Raw genomic sequence first — 26,003 nt, 5'->3', positions numbered from 1 at the left:
TAACTCAGATTAAATAGGAGCAAGGAATCATGCTTAGCTGCTTGCCTGGGTTAACTTCAGACTCGATCATGAACGGGACTCCGGGTTCAGGCTCCACGGACTCGGCGGGTTCCACGGGTTCGTTCTCCGACGACTTGGTCACTAAAATGCATGAATGTGTTGCACGAATTAAGGAATGAACTAAACAGCAAGCATAAATCATAAAAAAATTTGAGCATGCATAGGACATTAAAAAGAACTCATGAAAATTGGTTTTGCAGCAAAATCATTTTCCTACATTTAATCATAAATATAACAGTTTTCAGCCACTTTAAAAAAAGTAAAACAGAAAAGGAATGCAAACTCAACTAAACAAATCCAATAAAATTATCTTTGAAACTAGGAAGCAATACAAGGCTAACAAAATTGGTTTTGCCATTTTATCACTTTCCAGCAAAAAGTTCTATACTAAACCACCTTTTGGACAGCAAGCACAAAATCGAAATGAAACCCTAACCAACAGCAAGGAAACACATGAGTAAGATGCACCACTGAAAACTACCCCTCACAAGGAGTCTAACAAAATTTGGTTTGACATTTTTCAAGCAGTATACAAATAACTAAGCAATAAACTCACTTTCGCAAGATAAATCTATAGATAAATCTACAGCAAAGTAACATGCAAAATAATATTTTCCCTAAGTAGATCTCAGCTAGAGGAATCCAGCAAAACAAGTTTCATAATTTTTGGAGCTATACATGATTTTCTATGGATTTGGGAAGTTTGCAGCACAAATAAACCTAAAGAAAACCTAACTAAAATAGCTAGGTACACCCCAGCCGGCCAGCCCAGGCGCCGACAGGCGGGGCCCACGGGCCAGCGGGCCACCCAGCCGGGTCAAGGCGAGGCCGGCCTTGACCGCGGTGTGGGCACGACCACGGCGTCGCGCGCGTCGCGCGGCGCGCGCGCACGCGCGGCGACGGCGAGCGGCGGCGGCGCGAAGCGGCGCAACGGGGCGGGGCCAGAGCGGGAAAGGAGGGGGTGCGCACGGCGATGTGGAGGTGGCGACGAGGCTCACCAGAGGTGGTGCGGGCGAGGAGCGGCGGCGGACCGGCGGCGTGACGAGCAGAGGCGGCGGCGGGCAGAGGCGCTCGTCGCCGGCGCTGCAGGAAAGGGGAAAGGGCCGGGTGAGGGGCAAAATCGAAGGATGACGACGCAAGGGAGCTCCCCAAGTGAGGAATCGCGGAGGCGCTCACCGGAGCGGGTGAATCGCGGCGGCGAGCGGCGGCGGCACGGCTTGGGGCGGCGGTGGCAGTGGGGATTCGGGGCTAGGGTTTGGGTTGAAGGGGAACGGGGGTCGGCCGGGCGCGGATAAGGGCGTGAGGGAGGACAAGCGTGGCACGGGACGCGAAGATGGCCGGCACGTGGCGCGTCTCGCGAGGATGAACGGTGGCGACGACGTGTGCGGCGCGGCGCCGAGCGAAACAAAGGAGGAAAGGAGGGGCTGACAGGTGGGGCCCGCGCGGGATTTTTATTTTCTTTTTCCTTTTTTTTCAGGGTTGTGACAGCTAGCTCTAGCCCTGATGAGGAATTAAAAAGTTAGCTCGGACCAGGAAAGCTGCAGTAGAAACACCAAGCAACAGTAGTAGAGTATTTTCTCAAGATAGTTAATCTCATGCATGTGAGTCATAGTCATATAGTCACAGGATTCGGGGTCGAGGGTACCTGTCGGTACCCTGTAGTAGGGATACACACTCCTATTGCAGCAAGGCATGACTCGCGTAGTCATCCGTTACTACACCATAAAGGACGGAGCCGCCGGGCCCCACGGTTCAGGCTCTTACCTCAGTGACGCCTCGTGTCCCTGAGGAGGGGAAGCTCCGCGCCAACAGCCGAGGGCTCGGACCCCCATAGACCTCCCTGCGTCCGTCTGGACCTCCCACGCGCGAGAACCAACATACCGCCGGGGCGGGGTCCGGGGGCGCCACGTGTCCCGCAGGCGCAGGCGCGGGCGCGAGTCTTCCGCTGGAAGACTCGCCCACCCACCGCATTCAATGCGGGTGGTTGAGGCGTGCTTTGCCGCCGCGGCACGCGGAGCAGCCTTTGTCAGGCCTCACTGTAGACCGCATATTACCGAGGTACATAGTGCAGCCGCATGCGCCGTATCCGCGCAGAGCCCGTCTGCCGCATTAAATGGATACGACGGCATGGCACCTTTTCATCATACCACCTACGCCGCAAGCTACACGGCCCGTTCAGCTACGCTGTAGGCAATGCCGCAAGCTACACCCTGGCGCCGTTTCGACAAGACAGGGCATGACTATGCCGGACGGAGGATTCCCACTGGCAGAGCAAGGAAATCTAGGAATGAGACCTCCGTCGCCTGCAATGCCATAATATCTGTACAATATGTTATTTTACACTACATCGTTGGGCCCACCTGTCGGGGACTCAACGGCCATGTACGCGCCTCCCTTGAGATATAAAAGGCAGGCGCTCGCTGCACACTTCGGAGACTCCAAGACTCTCACAACACAAGCTCGATTTCACGCCGAACAACCCTGCTCTCAACCTCTTGAGAGCACAATTAATACAACACACAGTGGACGTAGGGTATTACGCTCCGGCGGCCCGAACCACTCTAAACTGTTGTGTTCATCGCGTTCTTCCACCGAGATTGGGCTAATCCTAGCTAACCCCCGAGTACTCACCCTCTGGGTTTAGGCGGGTGCACTACGCCACCAGGCTGTGGGTTTGCACACCACGACATTTGGCGCGCTAGGTAGGGGGTTTAGCTGGTCTTAGTTCATCTCTTGCTCATCTCCATGGTTCCGGTGGTTGAGCACTCCCACCACGACGACGACGTGGAGATGACGGAGGGTGTAGCGTCATCCGCGCCACACGCCTCTCGCCTTCCTACGCCACGGGCAACTGTGCCCGTGGAGCAGCCACCGTCGGTAGAGGCGCGCGCTGCACGTCAGCAAGAGTCAGGGCGCCCGTCAAGGGCCCTCTCACAAGCTGCGAGCGGCGGAGCACTGGCGGCAGCTAGGGAGTTGCTTCGCAACCCTCCGGATGCTACAGCCTCGCCAGACGCCCTGAGGCAGTGGCGGGACGACGTTGACCGTCTCCTCCAACTGGCTCAGGCCTCCCCCAGATCTGCAAGGACTGGGCAACGACCTCCGCCTAGCAATGCGGTGGTACCCTACCACCAGCGCCAGGGCGGTGCGTCGGCGTCCGTGCGCTCCCCCACGGTGAGGGGTGCACGAACAGAAGACCTGCGGGCAGAGCTCAACCGCAGGCGCGCGAGTGAGGACGCCCGCATCTCCGTGGAAAGGGCGCGAGAACGCCGCCTCAACATTGAGGGCCGCAACCTCAACGCCGACTTGGATGCAGCGACACCCAAGCCTCCCGGAAATGCCCGGATACAGGCGGGCACCCCGGTGGCTGGGGTGGATTGCGCTACGCTGGCGGATCACCTCCGCGCGGTGGCATGGCCGTCCAAGTTCCGCCCGCACCTGCCGGAGAAGTATGACGGTACCACTAATCCGTCGGAATTCCTGCAGGTGTACGTTACCTCCATCACAGCAGCTGGTGGTAACGACGCTGTCATGGCGAGCTACTTTTCATGTAGCCTTGACTGGGCTAGCCCGGACTTGGCTCATGAACCTTACTCCTGGAACAATTCAGTCCTGGGAGGAGCTCTATGCGAGGTTCACTGCGAACTTCGCCAGTGCGTACCAGCAGCATGGTGTGGAGGCTCACCTCCCACGCCGTGAGGCAGAAACCCGGAGAGACGCTCCGGGCATTCATCTCGCGCTTCATCAAGATACGGGGTACCATTCCTTGTATCTCTGACGCATCTATCATTACTGCTTTCTGTCAGGGGGTACGTGATGAGAAGATGCTCGAGAAACTGGCGACGCACGAGGTGGAAAGCGTTACCACACTTTTCTCCCTAGCTGACAAGTGTGCCAGGGCCGCTGAGGGCCGCGCATGGCACTCAGCCCCCCAAGACGGAGACGCCAAGGCTGGTGGCTCCAGGGCTACCGTCCAGGGTGGTGGCAAGAAAAAGAAGAACAAGAACCGGGGTCGCGGGGAGCCACATCCCGGTGGTCCAGTCGCTGCAGCAACGGCACCAGCTGCTGCGGCAGCGGCTGAGGGCCAGAATGCGCAAGGCAAGCGCCCACGCCCGCAAGGTGGCAATGGAGGTTCATGCCCAGTTCATCCCACCGCTCGCCACAGCGCCGCTGACTGCCGCGAGATCCAGAAACTCGCGAAGCGGGTCAGTGGGCGGCGTGAGCAGGCCTCCACGGATGGCTCACCTCCTCCTCGCCAGCGGTCTGGCAAGGAGAAAGCCTCCGATAGCGAGACCGCTGTCGGGGAGAAGGAGCTTGGGTACCAATCCCCCGCCCGGGAGCTGAAGGGCGTTTACAGCCACGACAACTCCGACTCTAACAACGAGGAGCGCCGCAAGAAGCTGTACGTAATGTACGGCGGAAGCTGGGAGCTTGTCTTCCAGCGGGACGTGAAGACCCTTCGCCGAGAAGTCCTTTCGGCGAAGCCGGGGGTCCTGATGGCGGCGCCGCACCACAGGTGGAGGAACACCACCATCTCTTTTGGGCCATCTGACTGCCCGGAGAACATGGCCGGGGCTGGTGTACTACCTCTAGTCACCGCCCCTGTCATAGCCAACATCAGGCTCTATCACGTGCTGATTGACGGTGGGGCTGGCCTCAACGTCATCAGCTATGCAGCGTTCAAGCAGCTGCAGTTCCCGGAGTCCAAGCTGACTCCCTCTCGCCCATTCTCTGGAGTGGGCCCACATCCGGTGTTCCCTCTAGGGAGCATCACTCTGCCGGTCACGTTCTGGACCGAGGAGAACTTCCGCACAGAGAGCGTCCAGTTCGATGTTGCAGAGATAAACCTCCCGTTCAATGCCATCATTGGCAGGCCGGCTCTCTACCGCTTCATGGCCATTGCCCATTATGGGTATTTGGTCATGAAGATGCCTTCCCCTGTCGGTGTCCTCACCGTGCGGGGTGACCGCACCGCTGCCGTCGCTGCAGTTGAGAAACTGCATGCTCTTGCGGCAGAGGTTGCACGTTCCGAGGATGACCCATCCACCTCGCGAGCCAGGGCACCTAAGGTTCAGCCGTCCGACCCGGACAATGTTCCCGTGAAGATCGTGCAGATCGGAGCGGACTCCTCCAGGACCACCCGCATCGCGGGAAACCTGGAGGAGAAATAGGAAGACGCGCTCATCACTTTCCTTTGGGCAAATGTGGACGTGTTCGCCTGGGAACCATCATAGATGCCCGGGATCCCCAGGGAAGTGATCGAGCACCATCTGCGGATCTACCCCGACGCCACGCCGGTACGCCAGAACCCTCGAAAGCAGTCCGTGGAGCGGCAGAACTTCATCTGTGAAGAAGTCGGCAAGCTGCTGCACGCTGGCTTCATCGAGGAGGTCCACCAACCCGAGTGGTTGGCCAACCCGGTCGTCGTCCCAAAGGCCAACGGGAAGCTTCGGATGTGCATCGACTACACCAGCCTCAACAAGGCATGTCCTAGAGACCCCTATCCTCTTCCACGTATCGATCAGATTGTGGAATCCACCTCCGGGTGTGACCTTTTGTCTTTCCTAGATGCATACTCTGGTTTCCACCAGATTCAGATGTCTAGAGAGGATAGGAAACATACTGCTTTTGTAACAGTGGATGAACTTTATTGCTATATTGTCATGCCATATGGTCTGCGGAATGCCTTACTCACGTTTGTGCGAGCTATGAACAAAACTTTCTGTAATCTAATTAGAGATATAGTTGAGGTGTATGTCGATGATATTGTAGTCAAGACTAAGGTAGGGTCAACACTAGTTGAGGACCTGTCCCTCGTCTTCGACCGACTGCGCACCACGCGCACGAAGCCGAATCCCGAGAAATGCATTTTCGGCGTCTCGGCAGGGAAGCTGCTGGGTTTCCTGGTCTCACATCGAGGCATCGAGGCAAACCCAGTCAAGATCAAGGCGATCGAGGCAATGAGGCCTCCTGGCCGCATCAAGGACGTCCAGAAGCTTACTGGATCCCTGGCCGCTCTTAGCCGCTTCATTTCGAGGCTGGCTGAGAGGGCCCTCCCCTTCTTCAAGCTATTGAGGAGGTCCGGTCCATTTACTTGGACTGAAGAGGCTGAACAAGGCTTCCAGGAAATAAAGCAACACCTCACCTCACTGCCAGTATTGGTGGCTCTAGAGACAGGTCAGACGTTGTTTTTGTATGTTGCTGCGTCTGCAGAGGCGGTCAGCATGGTGCTGGTCGCCGAGAGGACAGAGCAAGCTCGCCAGGGGGACACCAGGGTCCCTCCGTCCAAGGATGGTGAGCCAGGCCACGGACATGGGTGTCCGGCAACCACTCCTCTGTCTGAAGGTCCGGACCCCACACAAGGGGGTCCGGAGGAGCCTCGACCCAGTGGGAACCCAGAACCGCTGGGGGCCCAAGGACCTGACGTGGTGGACAAGGGCGAGCCGGACCCGGTGGCCAGGGTCTGGACCATCCAAAAGCCAGTCTACTACGTCAGTGAAGTCCTCCACGAGGCAAAGGCCAGGTATCTTGAGACGCATAAGCTTATCTATGCCATACTTATTGTGTCCAGGAAACTGCGCCACTATTTTCAGGCACACAGAGTTGTCGTAGTGACCTATTACCCGCTGAGAGCGATCCTGCACAACTCCAACGCCACGGGCAACATCGCCAAGTGGGCAGCAGAGTTGGCTGAGTTCCAGCTGGACTTCCAGCCTCGCCATGCATTCAAAAGCCAAATCCTGGCTGATTTCATAGCAGAATGGACTCCTTCCCCAAGCAATTCTGGGGGTCCGGACCTCAACGCCGGACCCCCGAAGCCGGAAGTCAGGACACCAGTCTTCACCGAGCCCCACTGGACACTCTTCTTCGACGGGTCCGTCCGCAAGCAGTGGGCTGGAGCTGGTGTAGTCCTCATCGACCCAAACAGAGATGAGCTGAAGTACATGGTGCACCTTGAGTTCAAGGCCACCAACAACATGGCAGAGTACGAAGCTTTGACCTTTGGCCTGACACAAGCCCTGTCTCTAGGGGTCCGGCAGCTCCTGGTGAAGGGAGATTCTCAGCTAATCATCAAGCAGGTCCGGGAGGATTGCAGCTGCAACAATCCCCAGCTCGCGGCATACCTCATTCACGTGAGGAAGCTCGAGAAGGACTTCGACGCCTTGGAACTGCAACATGTTCCCCACGAATTCAACTCAGCAGCAGATGATCTCTCTGCGAGAACATCTACCTGGGCATCCGTGCTCGAGGGCGTCTTCGAAAGACGGCTGCTGAGACCTACTGCCCAGCCTGCCGAGCTGGGTGAAGGGGATCAAGCTAGCACCTCGAAGCTAGCGGTCCCGGCGGCATTCCATCCGTGGTGCCCGCCCAGGGTTGTGTGCGCTATTGAGGACCCTGGAGACCTCATAGCGCCACTCCCACCTACTAAGGGAGGTCCCGATGCATGGATCTCCGAGATCCGGGACTACCTAAAAGACAATATCCTTCTGATGACAATGTGTCTGCTGAGCGCATAGTACGATTGGCAAAACGCTACGCGGTGGTAGAAGGGGATCTCTACCGCCGTGGTGCCAATGGTATCCTCATGCGGTGCATTTCACAGGAAGAGGGCCGCGAGTTTCTCGCGGAGATCCATGGAGGCGAGTGTGAAAGCCATTCCTCATCTCGCACGCTTGTTGGTTAGGCCTTTCGGCATGGCTTCTACTGGCCGACAGCACTCCAGGATGTGGCTGAGCTGGTATGGTCCTGCAAAGCATGCCAGTTCCATACAAAGTAAATACACACACCGGCTCAAGCTCTGCAAATGATCCCACCCTCATGGCCAATCGACGTATGGGGCGTGGATATCCTGGGGCCGTTCCCCCGGGCCGTCAGCGGGTACCGGTTCCTCTACGTAGCCATTGACAAATTCACAAAATGGCCGGAGGTTACCCCTGTGATGAACATCACTAAAAAATCAGCAGTCGCATTCCACTAGTCCATTGTGTGCAGATTTGGCATCCCAAACCGCATCATCGCGGACAACGGGACCCAATTCAAAAGCAGACTCTTCCAAGAGTACTGCGAGGACATCGGCATCCGGCTATGCTTTGCGTGCGTGGCACATCCCCACAGCAATGGACAGGTCGAGAGAGCGAATGCAGAGGTCCTTAGGGGACTCAAGATCCGCACCTATAACTGCTTGAAGAAGCATGGTGCAAAATGGGTTGATGAGCTTCCGTGCGTATTATGGGGCAACCGGACCACACCAAGCCGAGCCACCGGGGAGACCCCATTCTTCCTGGTCTACGGGGATGAAGCATGCCTTCCCCCGGAAATTCACCTGGGCTCACCATGGGTCCAGGCTTTTGACGAATCCATGCAGGAACAACTGCAGCGTGACGATGTGGACTTCGTTGATGAACGAAGGTGGCGAGTAGTAATCCGAAATGCACGCTACAACGAGGCGCTCAGGCGCTATCATCAATGGTTCGTGCACAGTAGGAAGCTCCGGGCTGGGGACCTCGTCCTAAGGCGGATTCTAAACCGAGCAGGGCTCCACAAACTGACCCCCAGCTGGGAGGGTCCCTTCAAGGTGACAGAAGTATCCTGGCCCGGATGCGTTCGCCTTGCCACAGAAGAAGGGGTGCCGCTACCCAACCCATGGAACATAGAGCATCTGCGTAAGTTTTACACTTAGATAGAGCAGAGAAATGAATTTTTCCTTTGTAATAAGATAGAATTAGCGTGCGGTCCAGAGCTGTGGGGGTCCGTCCTCGTAAACCCGGCCTCTGGCGTCCATCGCACCATCGGCTAACATTAACGCGCAGCCCAGAGCGGTAGAGGTCCGCCCTCATAAACCCGGCCTCTGGCATCCATCGCGCAGGCCATGTATATCAAGTTGCAAAGGAAAGATTTGCTCCAAGTTCTGCCTTTGTGTCAAAATTTTATTTCGCATTTCGATTCTTGAGTTTTTACCTTTCTAACCCCCGCGTTGACTTCCACTCTTGTCACTACAGCTAAGATCTGTATTGAGTTGCCGGACTGCCATACAGGTCCGCACCCCCTTGCTGCTGGGAGAGGGGTCTGGACCCCTCGGGACCTGCTCTGGAGAGGGGGTGCTTGTTTCCTGGAGTGGTCCGGAGTCCTGTGTAGCCACTTAGCCGGTTCCGTACCCAAAGCCTACACGCTCCACCACCCTGTAACGAGCGCTCTAGTACCTGGAGCTGGGTAATTAGGGGCCCGGACCTCGTTCTAGCTCAAGGGTTGGCTTCCTAAGTCCTACACGGCAGGTCCAGCTCCATATCTCAAAGGATCGAGTATGGCAGAATGGCCTCACCCACTGGTAGGGTGGGGTCCGGAACCTAGGAGCCAGGTCTGGTATAGTCGTGCTTGTTTCCTGGAGTGGTCCGGAGCCCTGTATAGCGGCTTAGCCTGGTTCTGTACCCTAAGGCTACACACTCCACCACTCTGTAATGAGCATCGTGCGGCCTGGTCCTGTGTATCCGGAGCCCCGGACCTCGTACTAGCTTGGGGGCCGGTCCAGAATAAGTCCCGCGGGCCTGCTACTAAGCTTTGACTTTGAGTGTTATGCATGTTAGGCCTTGACTGGTGGTAGCTAGCCTCAAACCATTGAGCCTACCTACCAGGGGGTCCCCGCATCCGCTTTAAGGCTTTATGCAGATCGTGGTCCAGTCTCAGTGGTAGACAGGCTCAAAACAACTAAGCCTGTCTCCCAGGGGCCCCGGAGCGTTCGCTTTGAGCCAGACACCAAGGATCGATTCTGCATGCGTCAAACATCTAAGTTGCAGTATCATTACTACCATCCCAGCGAGTTTGATTTTCCTCTCTGTAGTTTTTTCTGCTATACAGGGAATAAGTCGCTCGTTCGACTTGCAATTTATGCTACACCTATGCCCAAGGACACTTGCTCAACCTCATACGGGGGTCCGGAGCGTCTTCTTCGGCTCCGATGGCAGATAGGTTCTAACAACTGAACCTATCTACCAGGGGGCCAGGGCGCCGGGATGCTGCATACCGCAAACCAGAGCAACTGACAAACAACTAAGTTGAAATTTTATTCTATTAAAATTTCAACAAGTACAAAGTTTTTACATAACACAAAAAACAAAAGTTCGCCTGCTGTGATGGTCCAGCTCAGGAATCTGCAGGCTCCCGCTTGAAATAAGCAGCTACGAAGTCGACGACATCCCGCACGCTTTCCTGAGCGGAGGCCTCTGTCTCCGCCAATGGACCATCGACAACGGGGACTAGCGAGATGGCAGGGTCGTGGCTCCGGAGGCAGGTCAAAATATACTCCGCCACCATCCGGCATAGCTCGCGGCCCTCGGCTTCAAGTTGGCCAGCAAGGATCGGCTCCAGGCGCTGGAGTCTATCTGAAGCAGAGTTCAGCACTGGGAGGGCGTCAGCAATTGAAGCTGGCGGCTCCGCCACTTGGATTGGACTCATTCCAAGTGGCACCAGAGCTGAGCTTGCTTCGCTCGCCCAGTCGATGATTCGCTGGGCCCCCATGCGCTGGTCCTCCTGCAGCTTCTGGACTGCCTCCTGGACCGCCTCCTGCACCTGGGCATCCAGTGCCGCCTGAGCCGCCTCCAGCTGGCAGGCCTTCTCCTGGAGCGAGACCTCTTTCCGCACCGCTGACTCCTTCAGGGTCTTAAGACACTCGCGCTAGCGCGTAAGGGCCTGCTCCATGCTGGTGGTGAGGGATTCCCGCCGGGCAAGGGACTTCCTCTCCCCCTCGAGCTCTATCTCGGCAACAGCCTGCTGGCTGGCGGTCTCCTGCAGCTCCTGGCGCCATTGATGCAGGGACTCGGAGAGTTTGTCGAGCTCCAGCTTGCGGACCTCGAGTCCCTGACTGCGAGACTCGAACTCGGATCGCTGGGCCGTGAGGCTGGCCTCCTCCTTGGCAATAGCCTCCTCCCATAGTGCCAGGACTTTCTCCCGTCCTGACGCCGCGAGCTCCCGGTTGAACACCTTCCGGAGCCCTTTCCTGTAGGACTCAAGGTCAGCCTCAAGCTCGGACTGGGCGGCGGCGGCACGGGAGGCTTCGGCCTTCGTGCGCTCCTCCAGGCGGATATGCTAGTCACCGAGGCGCTGACGCTCGCTCTCTAGAGCCGCCCATTCCCGCCGGAATGCCGCCTCGGTGGTAGAGGTCGCCTCTTCTATCGTCAGCCGGACCCGGACCAACACCCGGGGAAGGGGAATTGCATCCTCCTCTGTGGGATCCTGCAAGAGCCGCCTACCAGAGACCACCTCCAGCTCTTCCTTTGCTGCAGGTTGGGAGCTGGGGGAGGGGATATCCGGCACAGACGTCGGGACCTCGGGTACCGAGGTGCTCGCCGTTGCCGCGCCCGCTGCCGCTGTGCTCGCCATCGCCAAGCCCGGTGTCGGCGCGACTGCCGCCATAGCCGGGGCCTCAGGGGCCACCGCGTCGGGCGTTGCTGCGCCTGGCACTAGCGCATCCGTCGCCGCCGCGTTGGGCGCCATCGGGTTAGCGGAGGTCGCCGCACCCGAGTTCCCCACATCCGCCGTCGCTTGGGCGAGAGGCCCTGGCAAACAAAGAGAAGAAGCCCTTCAGCAAAAAGCGAAGCACCGGGAATAAGGGGAGTGAACGGAAGAACACTTACCAAGAAGCACCGGGTCTCCAATGTCCACGGAGGCTGGGCGACTGCTGCTGCCCTGGTGGTGGCGGCGGCGGCGGAGGCGCACATCGTGGCTGTTGCTGCTGCCGTGGTGGCGGCGGAGGCGCACCTCGTGTCTGCTGCTGCTGCTGCCGGGGAGAGGCACCTCCCGGAGGTGGTGGTGGCTGCCGTGGCAGCGGCGGAGGCACACCTCGTGGCTGTTGCTGCTGCTGTTGCTGCCGGGGGGAGGCACCTCCCGGCGGTGGTGGTGGCGGCGCAGCTACTCCAGGGGTCCCGTGTCAGTCGGGGGCCCGGGAGCTACCCTTGCCCGCGTCCTCTGCGGTCCTCTGACGCTTTGCGGCGGGCTCCATAACTGGGGTCCCGTCGCTGCGGTGCAACCTGTGCCGGCTCGCTTCCTCCGGCGATGCGCCGGAGCTGCTCCGGGCCTGGCGGGACCGCTCGCGGCGGAGCTACCAGCCACGGCCTGCTTGCTCTTGGCAGAAGGGCCAGACCCCGCGGCGCTCGGCACGGCCTGTTCCCCTGACGCACCAGGGATCTGTATCCCATGGTCCGGGTTGCCCCCAGTCTGGCGCGCTGCTAGCCCACCGTCGTCGAGGGTCGGCAGGGTGGCCAGCACCGCAGCCCTCAGGCTCGAGTCCTCGCAGAGGGGAACGATGCCCTGAGGGAGGATCAGGTGCTCCGGGACGAAGATCTCCCCCATCCTCGCCCGCACCAAGACCTCCAGGATTTCCTGGGTTAGATTGCTGCCCTCCCCGCGGTGGGTCCTACTGCAGTCTTGGAGTCTAGTGAAGCTTCAGGCAGGACGCGGCCGCTGCTTCAGAGGGGCGATCTGGCGGTTCAGGAAGTCCCCGAGCACGTGCAGTGAGGTGAGGCCACTCTCCGCCAGCGCCCTGATCTTGCTCAGCATGGGGTCAAACTCCGACGGCAGGGACGGCTTGGCCCTCCAGGATTGGCAGTCGGAGGTGGGTCCCCCGGTCGGCATGACGAGGCGCTCGTTGGTTTCGATGGTGGCGATCACCCACTCCTTGCGCCAATCCTCCCACTACCCGCCAGTAAGCCCGGGAATGTAGGATGTCCGCAAATCGCTCCTCGTCTGGAAGTAGTACGCCCCCACTTCATCCTTGGCCTTCCCTGACTTCACCAGAACGAAGAAGTGGCGGAAGAGAATGACGTAGGGCCGCACCCCAACGAACATCTCACATCGGTGGACAAAGATTGACGTCATGAGGATGGAGTGGGGTGTGAGATGCTGGAGCTGGAGGCCGAAATCCTCCAGCAGCAGTAGGAAGAACGAAGAGATCGGCAGCCCCAAGCCGGTGGAAATGTGCAAAATAAACAGCACAAATTCCCCGGCTCGCAGATCGCCGAGGGGAACTGAGCCTGCTCGAATCCCCCAGGCAGTCTCCTGTGGAATCCACCTAAGCAGGCGGCGCACCGTGTTCAGTTCCTCCTCGGTTTGGAAACGATGGGGACAAACGAGGGACACCATCTTCCTATGGAGGCGAGGAACAATCTGCGCAGAAGAGCAAGGGGCGAGGAGGCTCGAAGGCAAAGGGGCGCAAAGGTTTGGAAGGAAGAAGTCGAATGCGGGAAAGTAACCGCGGTATGCGGTTCGGCCCTTTATGAAGCCTAATCCATCCGGCGCGCCCCGGAACAGTCGCTGGAAGCCAAGCGACGCTCACGCCTGGTGTTAGTCGCCCAGTCCATGACAAGGGGGCCCAGGCCCGCCTGTCAGGGAGGGCGGATAACAAACAAATGTGTGAAAAGGCGGGATCTGAACCGTCGCCCGCGCGCGAAGCGAGGCGGAAGCTGAGCTGACGTGCGCGTACAAAGCGCTGGCATGACCAGGCTTTTCGGGAACTGCGCTGGTGGTAAAAATTCCATTCACCCCGGCCGCAGCAATGCCGAGCGTCGCACGCGTGACTAGGTGTACCACTGTATGTGGGGGCCACGAGTCAGTAAGCCGTTGCGATGTGACGAGGCAGCGAAAAACCCGATTGATGGTCAAAGCCGGACAAGACTCCTGCAATGTGCATAGTCTAACACTAGAGGCTTCAAGTTATGCAGAGCCAAATCACAGTAGTGGCCCCACCTGCGGGTTCGTCCCCTATCCCGAGATGGGCCCGGGGGCCACTGTCGGTACCCTGTAGCAGGGATACCTACTCCTACTGCAGTAAGACAGGACTCGCGTAGTCATCCGTAACTACGCCATAAGGGGCGGAGCAGCCGGGCCCCACGGGTCAGGCTCTTACCTCAGCGGGCCAACGGCCCCGGACCCGCTCCCTGCTCTAGGATGGGTCCGGTGACGCCACGTGTCCCTGAGGAGGGGAAGCTCCGCGCCAACAGCCGAGGGCTCGGACCCCCCGTAGGGGTCCGAGACCTCCCTGCGTCCGTCCGGACCTCCCACGCGCATAGAACCAACATACCGCCGGGGCGGGGTCCAGGGGCGCCACGTGTCCTGCAGGCGCAGGCGCGGGCGCGAGTCTTCCGCTGGAAGACTCGCCCACCCACCGCATTCAATGCGGGTGGTTGAGGCGTGCTCTGCCGCCGTGGCACGCGGGGCAGCCTTTGTCAGGCCTCACTGTAGACCGCATATTACCGAGGTACACAGTGCAGCCGCATGCGCCGCATCCGCGCAGAGCCTGTCTGCCGCATTAAATGGATACGACGGCACGACACCTTTTCATCATAACGCCTACGCCGCAAGCTACACGGCCCGTTCAGCTACGCTGCAGGCAACGCCGCAAGCTACACCCTGACGCCGTTTCGACAAGACAGGGCATGGCTATGCCGGACGGAGGATTCCCACAGGCAGAGCAAGGAAATCCAGGAATGAGACCTCCGTCGCCTGCAATGCCATAATGTCTGTACAGTATGCCATTTTATACTATATCGTTGGGCCCACCTGTCGGGGACTCAACGACTATGTACGCGCCTCCCTTGAGATATAAAAGGGAGGCGCTCGCTGCACACTTCGGAGACTCCAAGATTCTCACAACACAAGCTCGGTTTCACGCCGAACAACCCTGCTCTCAACCTCTTGAGAGCACAAGCAATACAACACACAGTGGACGTAGGGTATTATGCTCCGGCGGCCCGAACCACTCTAAACTGCTGTGTTCATCGCGTTCTTCCACCGAGATTGGGCTAATCCTAGCTAACCCCCGAGTACTCACCCTCTGGGTTTAGGCGGGTGCACTACGCCACCCGGCTGTGGGTTTGCATACCACGACAGTACCATTCCTCGACCCGGAAATACCGATCCCATCCCGGAAACACGGGGTCGTTTTTGTTCCCGCCTTGTAAAAACCTCTCACGAGGATCGTTTCTTGAAGTTCCAGGGACGACGGACCCACCAGTCCATTTGCATTGCATCAGCAGTCATCCGGCACACAGGTTGTAGGCCATTAATAGAGGTCTAAGTTCTGAAAAGGATTTTCATCCAAAACAAAAGGAGCCACCACACCGGGCTTTTAAAATCACGCAGAACTTTGTTTTTGCATCGGTCCAAAAGAAACGAACGGTACGGAGCCACCATATATATCAAATTAAACCGGATCCAGCTCTGTGGTGTTCCTGAATCCTGAGCAAGATTAGAGTGCGTGATAAAAACCTTGATTTGGACAGAAATGATTTTTTTTAAAGGAGCATGCATGCCCGCGGCAGATGATACTCCTATGATTTTTTTTCTCGGGGTTTTTTCTTTTCATTCTGATAATGATAATGAAGCACTTAATCTATTAACTCTCTCGCGTTCTCCACGCGCGTATTAGCATGGCCACAAAAGCCAGCACAAACAGCTTGTGTGCATAATAAAATACTAGGCTAAATTTGTATTCAGGCACCAATGACCTTTGCCACCAACCATTAAAAAAGCTCGCCGCTGCTAGAATAATCTTTGCTGAGAGACATCGTACACATTATTTTCCTCAGTTTAATTAGATAGCAACGCGAAATGAGAGTTACATATGCCCTCAAGATATATATAGGCATATAGCTATTCTTATGCGAGTCATACAAAGCTTCCTTTCTTTAAGTTCCAGGGACGGAGCCCCACCGGTCCATTCTCATAAATAAAAAAAAAGCAGTCATCCGGCACACACAGTTTGTAAGCCATTAATAGAGGTCAGATTCTGAAAAGGATTTTCATCCAAAACAAAAGGAGCCACACCACACGCCGAGCTTTAGAAAACACATAGAGCTTTGCTATTTGTTCAAAAGAAATTAACAATATGGAGCCATCATATAATTAAAATAAGCCGGATCCCGCGCCGTGCTGTTCCTGAATCCTGAGCAAGATTAATGTGCGTGAGCGTGATAACCTTGATTTGGACAGAAATGTTTTTTGCCCCAGGGGAGCATGTGCATGCCGCGGAAGATGATATATATGATGTATTTTCTTGGGGGTTTTCTTTTTCATTCTGATGATGATAATTGAAGCACTTAATCTATTCACTCACTCGATCGCGTTCTCCATACGCGCATTAGCATAGCCACACAAGCCAGCACAAACAGCTCGTGGGCATAATAAAATACTACCGCAGCTAACGTAGTGCCTGGATACGAAGACTTGATCAAGTAAGAGACATGACATCGTTGCCAATTCAAAGCTGCCGATGCATGCTAATAATTTTATAATCTGATCTCTACGATCTTGGAGAGCTCTCATCATCTGCCTCCAAAAAAGTTGAAAACAGCCGGCGGCAAAAAAGTTGGCGTTTTGAAACGTTCCAGCAGTCGCCGGAAAACTTAACGCCTACGTATCCACAACTCTCCATGCTCGACCGACCTGCTTGTGCTTCGTGTTCAAAGCATGTGTTCAGGAGCCTCGCGTTGGCAGCTGCAGCGAGCAAAATGATCAGGTGGGCCTGGACAGGAATGTTCTTGGATGCTGCGATATGAAATAGTTCAAAAATTTTCAGCGGCGCCGCGCACTTTTCCAGATCCCGAGCAAACATTTCGGCCATGGAGACAGAACCGAAGGGGATAAAAATTCAGAGGTCACAGAGAAGAACACGAATAGACGATGGTAGGGGACTTCATTCCAGGATCTCGGAATAAATATCTTGTTGTGGTCCAGTTCAGATTCAAAATTCGAATTCAAAACGTAGCAGCGGCACTACCAACATTCTGTACAAGCTTAGCTTAACTTTTCCTGCCGTTTCTTCTTCTTTTCCTACTTTGAAAAGCAAAGACCGACATTGCAAAACAGACCCTCGACATCTTTGGTAATTACAGAGAAGCCCTTCCTCCCACCTCCCGCCCGTCCCCTTCCTCCCCGTCTCCCTCTCCTGTCTACGGTCTACCCCCTAGAAGCCTAGAAAGCTCTGATCTCCGTCCCTCATCGTCATCTCCGCCTCCGCCTGCGGCTCGTGACCCCGCTTCCTCTTCCTGGCGCTGCCAGCGCCGGCGCCGGCCACTGGCCTGGTGGCGCCGTAGAGCTCCGACAGCAGGCGGTACCTCTTCCTCGCCCTCCTGTCCAGCTCGAGACCGCCACCCGCCTCCTGCCGCTCCTCCTCCTCCCACGCCGCTGCGCCGCCCGCGCACGTGTTCACTGACCGCGGCGACCCCGACTCCGACGCCGCCTCGTCGCCGCTGCCGCTGAGCTGCACGAGCTGGTCCGCCGCCGCCAGCTCCGCCTCCGTGAACAGGCACCCGAGCGCGAGCCCGGGGCCGGCCTCCCACCCGCCCGCCGCGGCCATGACCGTCCGCCTGCCTGGGCCGGCCTCCCACCCGCCCGCCGCGGCCATGACCGTCCGCCTGCCTGCGGCGCGCGGGAGCGGCGGCCGGGCGGTTGCCTTGCCTGATTCCGGGGAGAGGAGAGGGAGAGAGAGGAGGGAATCCGAAATTGCTGGTAGTGGCTGGGCCGATCTTGAAGAAACGGGTCGGAGCCGGGCGGGCTTTATAGCGGAACGGAACCGGCTGGGTCCGTCGGGTCGTCGGAGGACGCACGAATCGGCCGGGAGGATCGCGCTGGCGCCACCGACCCACCGTGCGGCTGGCGCGCGGGCCCGGGTCGCGTGCTCGGGGGTGGGGACGGGCTGGGGTGCGGGGTCACCTGACCGTTGGGTGGTGGTGGACCGGCGGGCGGCGGCGGGCCAACGGGAGGCTAACGCGTAGGAGTAGCTTGCGCGGCCTGGGTGGTGGCGTCGTCGTCCGGATTCGGGGGCCCGGGAAGGAATCCGTGGTGGGCCGCTGGCGCGCTTGCGGCCTTACTGGAGACGACGTGTGCCGCGACGCGATCGCACACGGCCGGCCGGGGGTGGTGGACGAGCGGCCACAGGTTCAGTACTCTACTACTCGCTGGTGCCACATCTCAAGCCTTTGCTTGTGTTGCTGCATGCTGTAGCCTGTAGTAGATAGTAATTAAGTTGCGGATAGAAAGCGGCATCCGGATCGATCAAAGACTGGAAAATGGCAAAACAAAAAAAATGCCAGAACACGGATGTCATGGGTCATTGGAAGCTAGGGCTCTTAAACAAGTAACACGATGATGTGGCGTGTGGCTCTGGCCTATACTATACGGAACAGGCCAACCTATGCCATCTGATGATCGTGGCCGAGTAGCGACAGAGAGACGTACCGTGCGCGCCTTGAGAGAGATCGTCGCGTGAAAATTAAGCAGCGAACACGTACTCAGGTGCACGCGTGTTTTCCATGCATATTGTGTGCGAAGTTTTTGTTTATTTATATCTAATAAACGCCAGATACTTATTTTTTTAAAAAAAAACAAAAACAAATAGCTGCAAGGTTGAATAATGTGCTGCCGTCGCTGGGCCTTTGTTGTTTTGCTTCACGAACGACAAACAGACTTCTTCAGAAAGCTAGCCACCGACTTTGTGGTGGGTGGGGTGACAAACACTGCGTTCGGCAGGCTGGAGCTGGAGGCTGGAGCTGGAGTGGTGTGAGAGAAAAACACTGTTAACTGGTTGGTGGCTGGAGACTGGAGCTGGAGTGGTGTGAGGGGGAATTACTGTAGGGCTGGAGCCCTAACACCAGCCGAACACGGTGAAAACTAGTAGTAGTAGCCAAAAGCTTCGTTTTGCAGCCACAAAGGGATACTCTTACGTAGCTAGTCATCGCCGTGGCGGCACCATGTGTGCAAGACCGCAAGCGATCGCGCGGCGCGCATGCACGCCGTCCCGTCGCGCGCGACTCGAACCGGGCGCGCGCGCACGGCACAACGGGGGAAAGCCCTGAGCCTGCCTGCTGTGGGCTGTGGCGTCCTGGACCTGTTGAGCCATTTGGCCCAGGTAGTATTCCCCTACACGGCCCACGGTTTCCCACTGCCCTTGACGAGTACATAGCGAAAGGAATCACCCCGCCCGTACTTGTCGATTAAATTAAAGAAGTACCATTAAAAACCGGCTACGAAATGCTAATCTAGGACTAGGAGCAGTATAAAATCAAGGCAGGTGAAAGAAAACGGCAGCCATCTATCTATACGTCCAATGCAGCAAGCAGTGGACTTTGACCAAATACACATACTTGAACACAGAAATAACCCAATTGACCATGGAACAGTAGGTAAATCAAATATACAAACGCAAAAAAAAAAGAGACGCAGCTTCAGTTTATTATAGTGGCTTCTAACCACGACCAGGTCAACCTCTCAACAAACAACTCATGCAGGCATAGTAGACCAGTTGCCCCCAAATGAAACCACTGCAGCTGACAGCTCCGATCCCGTAGACTAGCTATATGCAGCGAAACCAATCCCGAAGCCGCTCATTGTCTTCAACGCTGCGTGGTCTCCCCGGCCAATCATGGGAGCTACCTCGCTTTTATCCAGAGCGGCAGCTGCCATCCTCCTCGTCGCCCTCCTCCTTGAATAAGCTCGACGCCATGGCGCCGGCGCGACGGAGTACACCGTCGGCGACTCCGCCGGGTGGACCAACGGCCCCAACTACCTCACCTGGTCGCAGAAGTACAACTTCACCGCCGGCGACACGCTCGGTACGTACTGTGGGCCCCTAGACGTACAAATACCCAGATTCCCGTTGTGCCTTACTGTACTTGTCACATGATCGGTCCGCAAGTACGCACAACAGCACCGGTATCACAACTGCACTCAAAAATATGTTAGTGATATTATAATTTAATCAGAGCCAAGAATTTACAGCAGAAGCAACAGAAATATAGGACTTCCTTCCTACAGTAGTGTGCCTCACCATTCTCACAGACAACTGACTGGGAGTTAGTCCTAGAAAGAACCATCGTCGAAAACCTGCATCCTTCGGCAAGGAACTGAACTAAGACAGCTTTTCTTCGAACTCTGGATTTTAAAATTTTAGCAACAAGGGTGAGTACAATTTTGTACTCGCAAGACTTCGGGTGTATATCAAAAATCCTATAATATATGCATGGTTAATCAAGGAAGGCTGATATGTTCACTAGCACTAGGCTGCATTTTATTTGGGTGTATCTTTATACGCATAATTTTGAAATTATTTTATTTTATATAAAATAGACTGACATCACCAATCATGACTCCCCATTTCCCATTTCGCAGTCCTTTGATCCTCTTAATCGGTCCATCATCTTTTGAACCGGTGCAAGTGTTGTCAAACAATTCCCATACCAAGTTTTTCAAACCAAAACTTCTAAAACCGGCAACTAGCTCAAGCGCTCTTGATCGTGAGCACGGCTATTCGAATAGTTTTACACTCTTCAGAGGTTGTACACTTTACCCATACGACATGTTTCGCTTTGACGCCAGTGCGGGATCAGCGCGCATGTACACAATTCCTTAGATGTGTCGGCAAGCTAACATGACAGAGCCATTACATCAGCCGGACCCAAAATATGCTACACGACGGTCTGCCGGAGTATCGCGGCTCCGTACATCTGACCGGGTTAGCTACCCCGACTCCGACGAACTCCTCGAGTTCTCGGGCGGCAGCATACTTTCGGGCCAACTGACTTAATAAACTAAGACCAGTGCCCATTTAGCCGTATGGTTGCACTGTAATACTTGGCTAGAATAGTGCCAATTACCGGTCCTTAATTTGACAAGGGTGATAAATCCCTAAAATGCGCCGGAAACACATACATAACCAAGCCATATCAATCATCCATTTTTTTTCATCCATTTTTTCATCCATATTCTTTTCCTTCATCCTCATACCATCAAAACCGCTATACCATATATTCACCCGCCTCTACCATAAAGTTTTTATCCTTTAAAAATAACCATATAAATATATATTTTCTTTAAAAGACACCAACCCATGTGATGCTAATTAACTACTGCACAAAATACTAAGCCAACTAAGCATGTGACTCTGAACTACGCGAATAACCCATAACCTTAGGGTAACAAGGTATAAAAGGGGTATAAAATAAGAAGGAAGGTAAATGCATTAAAATAGGACGTGTCTACCTGACATAAAATGACATTTGGACTCATAAAATCACCATCGCATGCATATATTTGTAGGCTTAGGAATTTAAATAGGAGCAAGAATGATCAAGGGGGTGCTTGCCTTGTTACCGATCGTTCATAATCTCAACTCTCAAGTAATAGCTCGGTGTCTGGCGCAGTCACGAACGTCTCGTCGTCTATGCGAATCGGACGAACGACAACACATGCAAAACAACCAAATAAACAGCAATGAACAACCAAATAAACACCATGAGATGATAGAGCATGATTTTAGAAAATTTCTAAAAAAAATAAGTATTTAACTTAAAGTTTATTTGGGCAAATTATGTAGGTTTGAAACTTAAAATAGTTTAAAAGGTGTGTGTATTTTCCTTTTTATTTTTGTGAAGGAAAACGGCAAGAGTGTAAAGCACGTACGTGTTGATGTGAGCTCGTAAGGTTAAGTGTAATCCAAACGTATTCTCTCTTTTATTTTTCTAAAGAAAAACGGCCACTTGCATCCTTAATTAGAGCTAGGGGTGTATGGGCGTGTGCAGCCTTGCGCTCACGGTGTCCAACGTCTAGTTCGCGGCGACTTGGATTGTTCCCGGGGCGTGCGAGGACAACGGCAAGCGCAACGTCCTCCGGCAGCACGCATGTGCACGGTGCCCGGCATGGCCGGTTCGTGACGTGCCCGCTCGCGGCGAGAGCACGGGGCAGAGCGGCCGTGGTTCCGCAGGTAGGGTTGGCAAGGCCAATCGTGCGTTCGCATTCGCCGGTGACTAGCTACAGCTAGCCCGCGTCGCGACATCGGCTACGATGGAATAGGTGTGCCGGTTTGGCCCGGGTCAGGGTATGTTCCGTGCTCGGTCGTGACGGACCTGCGTTTATAGTGTTGGAGTAATGGGCTTGGCCCATTCATTCTAAAGCATTAAAAGAATTTAAAGCACACTATTAATGCAAGGGAATCAATGCTTAATTCCGTGCCGGGAATTGAGGAGGATCTCAACCGATTTAAAAGGTGGACTTCGTGTACACCACTTGTGAAGCCGGTAAGAGGAGGACGGTGAACCACGCGCGCGCGCTCGCTCGCCTCGCCGGGCCGGGCCGGGCCGTGGCCGTGTCCGAGGCCGAGTCCGAGGCCGAGGCGCGGCCGGCCGGCCGGACGGGCGGTGCGCGTGCGCGTGCGCGGCCGGACGTGACGTGTAGGTGCGGTGCGGTGCATTCATCAAAGGCATTCATGACGTGACGTGTAGGTGCGGTGCAGAGGTTAGGTTAGAACGGATGCTCTTGAGGCTCAATATGGAGTATCTGACGCCGGGAGTGAGTTGTATATCATGGAGCAGTTCCTTGAGTACAGGATGGTCGAAGACTGTTCTGTAGTGGAACAGGCTCATGAAATACTTACTCTGGCAAAAGATCTCAAAAATTACAGCAAAGAGTCTCGGGCGGTGCGCGTGCGCGTGCGCGGCCGGACGTGACGTGTAGGTGCGGTGCGGTGCATTCATCAAAGCCATTCATGACGTGACGTGTAGGTGCGGCGCAGAGGTTAGGTTAGAACGGATGCTCTTGAGGCTCAATATGGAGTATCTGACGTCGGGAGTGAGTTGTATATCATGGAGCAGTTCCTTGAGTACAAGATGGTCGAAGACCGTTCTGTAGTGGAACAGGCTCATGAAATACATACTCTGGCAAAAGATCTCAAAAATTGCAGCAAAGAGTCCCCATGTGTGTTACCCAATAAGTTTATGGCCGGAGGTATAATCTCTAAGCTGCCACCTTCTTGGAGGGACTTTGCTACTTCTCTAAAACACAAGAGACAGGAGTTCACAATAGATGGAATCATAGGGACTCTTGATGTTGAGGAGAAGGCGAGAGCAAAGGACATACGTGGGAAAGGAGTTGTTGGTGCTTCAAGTGCCAATCTTGTTCAGAAGAACAACTCCCACAAGAACAAGAAAAAGCCACCGCAGAACCAACCAAAGACTAAACGACTCCGCCAACATGGTTATTAGCGAGCCTGGAGGAACTTCGGGGTACGGTAATTTATTACCTACTGTTCTTTCAGTCTTTGGTTCACCCGAGTGGTGGGTTGATACTGGTGCTAATATTCATGTTTGTGCTGATGCTTCTTTGTTCTCTTCTTACCAGACCGGCGGGACTTCCTCCTTGCTGATGGGGAACGGATCACATGCGCGTGTTCTTGGTGTTGGTACGGTAAAACTGAAGTTTACTTCGGGGAAGACCGTGCAGCTGAAGAACGTGCAGCATGTCCACACCATCAAGAAGAATTTAGTCAGCGGCTCTCTACTGTGTAGAGATGGTTTCAAATTAGTCTTTGAGTCCAATAAATGTATCTTGTCTAAGTTTGGTACTTTTGTTGGAAAAGGTTATGAAAGCGGAGGTTTGTTCCGTCTTTCTTTGTCAGATGTTTGTAATAAAATTGCATACAATGTTATTAACGTTGATGAAACAAATGTTTGGCATTCGAGGCTTTGTCACGTTAATTTTGGTTGTATGATGCGCTTAGCTAATTTGAGGTTAACTCCAAAGTTCACTTTTGTCAAAAATTCTAAGTGTCATGTATGTATTGAATCAAAACAAACTCGTAAGCCTCATAAGAACGCGGAGGCAAGGAGCTTGGCACCCTTAGAATTAATTCATTCCGATTTGTGCGAAATGAATGGAGTGTTGACAAAAGGTGGTAAAAAATATTTCATGACTTTGATTGATGATAGTACTAGATTTTGTTACATCTATTTGTTGAAGTCAAAAGATGAAGCTTTACACTACTTTAAAATCTATAAAGCTGAAGTAGAAAACCAACTTGAGAGAAAGATCAAAAGAGTTAGGTCAGATCGTGGTGGCGAGTATTTCTCAAATTTATTTAATTTATTCTGCGAGGAACATGGTATTATTCATGAGAGGACGCCTCCCTATTCACCTCAGTCAAATGGGGTTGCCGAAAGAAAGAACCGCACTCTAACGGATTTGGTTAACGCCATGTTAGATACAGCGGGACTTTCCAAGGAATGGTGGGGTGAGGCTATATTGACTGTATGTCATGTCCTAAACCGTGTTCCTACAAAGAATAAAGAGATAACTCCATTCGAGGAATGAGAGAAGAAAAGGCCAAACACTGTCATACTTACGTACATGGGGTTGTTTGGCAAAAGTGAGTGTGCCAATAACCAAGAAACGTAAGTTTGGACCTAAAACTGTGGATTGTATCTTTCTAGGTTATGCTATTCACAGCGTTGGATATAGATTTTTAATAGTGAAATCTGGAGTACCTGACATGCATGTTGGTACTATAATGGAGTCCAGAGATGCTACATTTTTTGAAAACATTTTTCCCATGAGAGATGAAACAAGTTCATCTAGCCAAGAGTTCATCGAGGATGATAGCTCTGCTGAGCCGATAGAACACAATGAACATACACTTAATCCTGAGGAGGATAACAATGATGCTCCGAGAAAGAGCAAGAGACAAAGGACTGTAAAGTCTTTTGGTGATGATTTCATTGTATGTATCATAGATGATACACCCAGAACCATTGAAGAGGCATATTCATCTCGTGATGCTGACTATTGGAAGGAAGCAGTAAAGAGTGAGATGGATTCTATTATGTCTAACGGAACCTGGGAGGTCGTTGAACGTCCTTATGGATGTAAACCAGTTGTATGCAAGTGGGTGTTCAAGAAAAAGCTTAGGCCAGATGGTACTATTGAAAAGTACAAGGCTAGGCTTGTGGCCAAGGGTTATACCCAAAAAGAAGGAGAAGATTTCTTTGACACTTATTCACCAGTTGCCCGATTAACCACAATTCGGGTGTTACTTTCCCTGGCAGCCTCTTATGGTCTTCTCGTTCATCAGATGGACGTTAAGACGGCTTTCCTCAATGGAGAGTTAGAAGAGGAGATCTATATGGATCAGCCGGATGGGTTTGTATCAAAGGGTCAAGAAGGAATGGTTTGTAAGTTGTTAAAATCTTTATATGGTCTCAAGCAAGCGCCTAAGCAGTAGCATGAAAAGTTTGATAGAACTTTGATCTCTGCCGGCTTTGTTGTGAACGAAGCTGATAGATGTGTGTACTATCGCTATGGTGGGGCTGAAGGAGTGATTTTGTGCTTGTATGTGGATGACATACTGATCTTTGGTACTAGCCTTAATGTGATTAAGGAAGTCAAAGAGTTTTTATCTCAAAATTTTGAGATGAAGGATCTGGGAGAAGCTGATGTTATCCTTAATATAAAACTGGTAAAAGAGATCAATGGTGGGGTGATTCTTAAACAGTCTCACTATGTGGAGAAGGTGTTAAGTCGCTTTGGTTATAGCGACTATAAACCTGTCTCAACACCATATGATGCCAGTTTAATTCTTAGAAAGAACAAAAGGATAATGCGAGATCAGCTGAGATATTCTCAGATCATTGGTTCATTAATGTATTTAGCGAGCGCTACAAGACCTGACATCTCGTTTGCTGTAAGCAAACTGAGCCGGTTTGTTTCAAACCCGGGAGATGATCATTGGAAGGCTCTTGAAAGAGTAATGCGCTATCTGAAGGGGACAATGAACTATGGAATTCACTACACCGGGGACCCAAGGGTACTAGAAGGGTATAGTGATTCAAATTGGATTTCTGATGCTGATGAGATAAAGGCCACAAGTGGATATGTGTTTACACTTGGTGGTGGAGCTGTTTCCTGGAAGTCTTGCAAGCAGACCATCTTAACAAGGTCAACTATGGAAGCAGAACTCACAGCATTAGATACCGCCACTGTTGAGGCTGAGTGGCTTCGTGAGCTCCTTATGGACTTGCCGATAGTTGAAAAACCGTTACCGACAATCCTAATGAACTGTGACAATCAAACGGTAATTGTCAAGGTGAATAGTTCAAAGGATAACATGAAGTCATCTAGACATGTGAAAAGGCGGT

General features: G+C 53.9%; 2 protein-coding genes across 2 annotated transcripts; both read right to left on the bottom strand.

Moving 5' to 3' along the window:
• Positions 1-11,136: 11,136 nt before the first annotated feature.
• On the bottom strand, positions 11,137-11,544 carry LOC120695463 (testis-specific gene A8 protein-like). The gene has a single exon (XM_039978707.1). It carries the CDS (start codon positions 11,542-11,544, stop codon positions 11,137-11,139), a length of 408 nt encoding a protein of 135 aa, XP_039834641.1.
• Positions 11,545-16,729: 5,185 nt separating this feature from the next.
• Positions 16,730-17,559, bottom strand: LOC120696142. Its single transcript, XM_039979287.1, has one exon. It carries the CDS (start codon positions 17,447-17,449, stop codon positions 17,009-17,011), a length of 441 nt encoding a protein of 146 aa, XP_039835221.1. The 5' UTR covers positions 17,450-17,559; the 3' UTR covers positions 16,730-17,008.
• Positions 17,560-26,003: the final 8,444 nt, after the last annotated feature.

This window comes from Panicum virgatum, chromosome 2K, assembly GCF_016808335.1.
Source record: "Panicum virgatum strain AP13 chromosome 2K, P.virgatum_v5, whole genome shotgun sequence".
Classification (NCBI taxonomy): domain Eukaryota; kingdom Viridiplantae; phylum Streptophyta; class Magnoliopsida; order Poales; family Poaceae; genus Panicum; species Panicum virgatum.
This window is presented reverse-complemented; position numbering and strand designations above follow the sequence as displayed.

Excerpts from the sequence above, each read along its gene's own strand:
- LOC120695463 (XM_039978707.1), bottom strand. The coding sequence starts at position 11,544 with ATGGCGCCCAACGCGGCGGCGACGGATGCGCTAGTGCCAGGCGCAGCA.
- LOC120696142 (XM_039979287.1), bottom strand. The coding sequence starts at position 17,449 with ATGGCCGCGGCGGGCGGGTGGGAGGCCGGCCCAGGCAGGCGGACGGTC.